The 6,000-nt window shown below is 43.3% G+C and overlaps 1 protein-coding gene across 2 annotated transcripts in view; it reads left to right on the top strand.

The window, feature by feature from the left end:
- Positions 1-539: 539 nt before the first annotated feature.
- TAF2 (TATA-box binding protein associated factor 2) overlaps positions 540-6,000 on the top strand; it is a 765,870-nt gene continuing 760,409 nt past the window's right edge. For both annotated transcript variants that reach the window (XM_086966160.1, XM_086966159.1), the window contains exon 1: positions 540-718. In XM_086966160.1, coding sequence (XP_086822286.1) covers positions 641-718 — 78 coding nt within the window. In that variant the 5' untranslated portion in view covers positions 540-640. The remainder of the gene's footprint in view (positions 719-6,000) is intronic.

Genomic DNA, 6,000 nt, shown 5'->3' with positions numbered 1-6,000 from the left:
GGCACTTGGAGATTAAGTGGTTTGCCCAGAGTCGCAGGATGTTTAAGCCTCCCACCTGACTCGAACCTGGTGCCCCAGCTCCAAAGTCGGCTGCTCTAGGCATTAAGCCACACCCTCTCCCCAGTGCGGTAAAGCGGAAGAATTACCAGAATGTTGTGCGATACGCTTGGCGTAGCTGTTAACGTTGTATCGTGTCCGCAACTGACTCTGCTTGGCTGTCTACTTTAGCTTTGACAGTGTTTATACACTACAGAGGCACATGCGAACATGACAGCCAATAGCCACGTCCCAATTTATGGAGTGCACATAGATTGGCTGTGGTAACCCCAATGCTCCAATCCTAGACCGCCATACAGTTAGTCATCCAGCTCTTCCTTTCTACCAGCGTCTGTTCAGCCATCGGAATGGCTGCAAAAGCTCGAACTTGACCCGGAAGTACAGAAACTATGGACAAATGTCATTCGTTGAAACATCAATAACGGACTACAGACATCAAGTTGAATGCACTGGTGTTCATTGGAATTAGGAGACAGGCTGTTTTATTTTATATTTGTTGTTCCTGTAACCCTGCTTCCCACAGTCGACGCTTAATTCATGAAGAAGACTCGGAAAGGAAGGCTGAAATCCTTGCAGCTTTCCAATGCAGACCGTTCAGCTTTGCAAGACGAACCGGAAGAAAGGAGAGAAGGGCTTCGAAAGCCCCCGCCCCTATAAATTATAAGTATACTTTGTGTGTTCACATCGTCTCTCACACCTGTTCATACATTAACTCTTAAGACAGAAGAACATATCACTCCCTAAGCAGTATAGGCTCCAGAGGTGCACTAATATTTGGAATGGTGTAGTTTACTACAAGCTAGCTTTCAAGTGACACTTATTTCAACTGGTATGATGTTAACGTTAGCAAATTGTATCCAAGTGTAAGCCATGTTACTGAAAAGTTCAAGTTAGACTGTATTTTCAGTGGCAGATGAGCTGAATAGAAGTTGTGATTCATTGAGTGTCCCGACTAGTTGTGATTCATTGAGTGTCACGACTAATTCAAATGCACAATTAAAGGGATCAAGAACCGCAGGTTCCTTTTATTAAGTATAGCAGGATACAATATTTAGTTGTATATTTATTGATTAGCTTTTATAATCGGTATACCAGACTATAGGGTGTCGGAGCTCTTTACACGAGGAACAGGTTTTGGTAGATTCGATTAGTGGTTTTTTTTTGTTAGTGAAAGTGTCCAGCAATATATCAGTGAGAGTGTGCGTTTGGGGTTATGTCGATGGTCGCGCTAAAGAATGCTGTTTTTTGCAATTTTACATGGATGAATGGGCGAGTAGGTGAACGACGAGTGAGAGCAATAGCATGGTAAGTGAAGAAATCTATACTGCCACCAATATCACTTCCCATCTGGGTACTCACTCAGATATAATTTGAAGCACCCTGCACTCATTCACGTATTCACCCATAAAATGTGCTATTATTCTTACCATATGACTTTGTATTCACTCACCCATTAAGTATATGCATTCACTCATCCCTAAACCCGCTCACATATCCTGCCATGGACCAATGTTTATAATCGCCGACAAAAATCTAACTTCACAACACACATAGAATTGTAAATCATTTTAAAAGCACTAACATCAAAAAGCTATACTTGTTTACTTGATCTGTATATGATTGTGTATCTGTCTACATGTGCGTTATGTGTTTGTGAATCAGCATTTTTTTGGGCTGTGTGTGTTTGCGTGGCACCGGCCATGTGTTTGAGTATATATGGTTGTATGCATGCGGGGGTGTGTGTATATGGCCTATGGCCTTGTAGACTCTTGTGTCTATGTCTACGCCTGGCTGTGTGTATGCCTGTGCAAACGGTTTCATTTCTGTGAGACACCATGGTCTATGCATGTCCTGGTTGTGAGATGCAATAAGGGTGCACTTGAACTCTTCTTGTTCATTCCGAGTGATTATATCAAATAATTGCCCATAGGAAATGGTTTGAGACGTGAACAGCATCAAAGAGTTTACTCTTTCACTGTGTTATTGATAGCTCTGGTTGTGACTTTAAAGATTGACTGTTCAACGTCATGCCGTTTCCAAATAATCTTGCTGCCGCCTGTAAACAAGAGGAAGGTTTTTACTGACGATTAACCTTGATTTATTAAAAAGTGTTTCCCTAGTTTGTTTGCGATCATGCATTTCATTCAGTTTCTTTACTGTTGGTTGATTTGCTCAGACAGCGCGAAATTTTAATTCCCCCATCTCTTTTTGTACCAATTTATATAACCACTGGGTATTGTACAGTGTCTTATGTATTATATGTTGTAAATATCATCACTGTGAGCACTGCGTCGTCTGCACAATTTTCACATGTATCACATGTTATTATACAGTACCTCATATGTATTAGTTTAATATATTTGTGGCAGAAACGAAGTTTGTCAGCTGCTGGTATTCTGAGAATTACTTTTTTCTTTTATGATTAGGTTGAAGTACAATTTTGTTGTCAATTAGAGTGTGGATTCCTCCAACGAATAGACAAGGTTTTCTCATTCAAATGAGTCCCACGCAACTGTTTGGATAATCCTTATTGACCCCTGTTCCGTGGGCATATAGCGGTATTCTTGTGGACTATATATTGTTTTGATATGCAGGCACTTGGAATAAACTAATCGTATATTCATTTTAGTGGCAAGAATTGTAGGGCAGGTTCTCAGTCCGAGAATTGTTTTCCCGAGATTTGATTTTTTAAACTTACTTTGGAGAGTTTGTTTGCTCTTGCTTTTTCTCTCCATCTGGCTTTCTGCCTTTTTTAGCCTTGGAGGTTTTGGGACGACTGCTTTTATGTTCTTGCTCAAATTTCCCTGCCGAGTAATAGCCATACTATATTGTGGCTGATCTTTTTTTTTTAAAATGGAACTTTCCATAGAACCAGGACCTTACTGACTGTTAAAAAGCCCTGCTGGGCTTTTCTTAGTTTTTACTCTTTGAAATTGCCTGTAAAGTGCCCTTTGCAGCCCGGTCTGGGCTAGGTTTTCACGAGTATTGCAGAGCTTCTTTGGGAATCCTTGAAAAGTCTTACATTTGCTCCAACTGTTAACCTGTGGTAGCACACTTGCACCTTTTTCTGCTTGCGTTATGATTCTAGAAAACAATGAATGTACCACCATTCTACTCTTAACTGTAAACAGGCCTATCACAGGCACTACTCCCAATATTCTGCTTTCCAGCAAGTGGGTACCAATAATTTTGATATATTCACCAAACTATTTCCTCTGTGCAGAGCGGTGTGCCAATTCTTTTGGATCGTCTTGGTTCTTTGTCTCACAGACTGTTTACAATGTGTGATCATTGGTACTGTCTATCTGCTAACCTCAGATTGCCGTTTACCTGTCTGCAGAGCATGCAGTGTTATTTCATAGTGCCAAACCGTGCTTTCCAAATCATTTTATTCCTCTACAAAAGGTGTCTGTCAAATAAGGACCGCTTTTCCTTTTCAATGTACCCTGAACTTTGTTTTTGCATTTGGAAGGGTGTCTCATTGCTCTAATTAATAAAATGTACCATTACAGGTCCAATTCAAGTTGTAGATGGGTGCACCTTTTCTGTAGGCATACAAGGACTTTAAACTAATGGGGATGAAATGAGAAATTTGTATCTTGGGATATGTATTTACTTTTGTGTACAGTTGTATATTTTTGCCCAGTTTTTTCCTGAGCAGGTTTTGATTGGAACTTAAAAATGACCTATGTATATTGTATATGCTGAGGAAGGATGGGGAGTGGAAACTTACTGGAAGAGGTGTACGTTTATTTTGCTAATGCTTTTAAGGAGGATGTACTTCTGTATGTCTCCTTTCTCAGATCCCTCTGAAGGAAGGGTACACTCTCCCTCTTTTTTTAGAGACTTTCGTTCCATTGTTGTAATTCCCTTATTTGTAGGTCTCACTTCGGCAGCTCATCCACTGTTTTCAAGACGTGGTATTCAGTCTATGGGCTTTGAACTCGCTCATTGCTAACTATTGGTTCTTTCATCTGCCTTTACAAATTCCTTTGTTTTCTTTGTTCAATGGCATACATTTGTCCTGCCTTCGGGCTGTTTTGTTCTGCACTGGCGACTGCCCCTGCTACATGGATCCTCTAACTATGCGCTATATGTTTTGCTTCAGTGCGCTACTTTGTCTTTTCTGCTTTCTCCTCGCAGTTCACTTAATCTCCTTGCATTCCCACAACACCTCCCGCAGCTTGTTATTTGCAGTGCGTCACGTCCCACCTCTCGCTGCTTGTACCGTGGTACCCATAATCGATCCATGGAGCCTCGGTCAGTTGAATACCACCACCCGCCGCTCCCTGGCATGCACCTGAGCTTTGCCACCACTTCATTTGTACTCCGTTCACACATCCACCACCTTGTGCAGTGTAAGGTGGCGCAAGCCGGAATGGCCTCCCCCGCACAATGGTAGCTCCTGCCTCTTCGATAGAATGCTACCGCCCGCTTCCCCGGTAGTTATGTACACGGTGCAGCTTGTTTTACTTTTGAAACTGAGTGCGGCACCCGCTTCACGTACGCCCGCTTCATGTTTCAGCCCCTTTGTATTTTTTGCACGCTTTATCTTGATGAGCGCAGAGCCCGGTTCATGGACGCCGTGCTTTCTTTCATCACACATATTTGTTTTTAAGTCTGGCCTAGCGACGCAGCGCATGCGCTGCTCGCTTGGGCGATCTATTGTCGTTGATTTTTCTTGTGAGGGGCAGGGAAGGGGAATTCCTATCGCCCGACGCCCGAGACATCTAGATTTCTTGCAAGGGCAAGAAGTTTTAATGTCGGTTTCGTCCGAAGGACAAGAAGACCGTGCACTATAGTAAACCGAGACACTGGCTGAAACAAAGTGCTTTATATGAGAGCCAGTTACATTACACAAGGATTCCTGTTTTGTTTCTGTAGGCACGGGGAGATTAAAAGTTTTGCCCAGACTCACAGGATGTTGAACAGAGACTAAGAACCAAACCTGGTTCCCCAGCTCCCAAGTCGGCTGCTTGATTAAGTTCAAATTGGCAGCTTCATACAGAAATTGCATAGCGCTGTCAGCTAAGTGGTTTTTGTCTTTCTCCACAAAGCTTTCATGCGGCTTCCGAGCTCCTCTTCTGGCTCTTTCAATCCTTAGAGCAAGAGGGAAACATGATGCAGCTTCTGCAGTCCGAGAACAGCCACAGCATTGGCGAGTAAGAGCCTGGTGGACCCTCCTCTCACCTGGGCTCTCTGTTCACCCTTCTAATGTGCTTCCCATGGGCCTCTCAGATACAGCCCCCTGGTCGCTTCCCACTCACTCGCATTTGCCTCTATCAGTGAAGTAATTAACGGGCCCCTCCCTTCGCACATTGCTTTCCCTCTGTAATTATTTGGTGCCCGTGCACCCAACTGGCCTCACCTCCAACCCCCTGCTCCGCGCCCCTGGGGCTCTCCTGTTTCAACTAGGATGTACATTAAAACTCCGGCCGGTACTTTCGTTTCCATGAGCCTCACATTTCATCCGGTGCCTGCACTATGCTTTTTATCTTTCCTCGTAGCTTAACTGGTCCTGCCTCTTGCCAGTGCCTTCGAGCCTTAATTTCAATTAAACAACGTTACCAAAACCTTGCACATAAAATTATCAGGGACTTAACATGCTTTTCTGTGCAGCAGTAAGCATGACTTTAGGGAAGCACTGAGGCGCTACTAGGGGTGACCCCTTCTATTGCCAGGACAAAAGGCAGCCATTTACAATATCTGCTGTGGGATAGGTGACCTCAGACCGTCACAGGGACTAAAGCTCTAGTCTCACTGAACACAGTCATGCCTACAGGCATCCCAATATCCCACATTTTATCTCATTTATAGCAAGCAAGTCTCTGAAAGCTCTTTTTGACCTTGCTGCCCCTGCATACACTATCAAAATTCTGGTCAAACCTCTGGCTCCTATGCTGTTTAGAAAGATATAGTTGTTTAAGGTAGAGCTTAGTACAA

Source organism: Lissotriton vulgaris, chromosome 4_1 (genome assembly GCF_964263255.1).
Source record: "Lissotriton vulgaris chromosome 4_1, aLisVul1.2, whole genome shotgun sequence".
Taxonomy (NCBI): Eukaryota; Metazoa; Chordata; class Amphibia; order Caudata; family Salamandridae; genus Lissotriton; species Lissotriton vulgaris.
The sequence above is the reverse complement of the archived record's forward strand: the minus strand, read 5'-3'. Positions and strand labels throughout refer to the sequence as shown.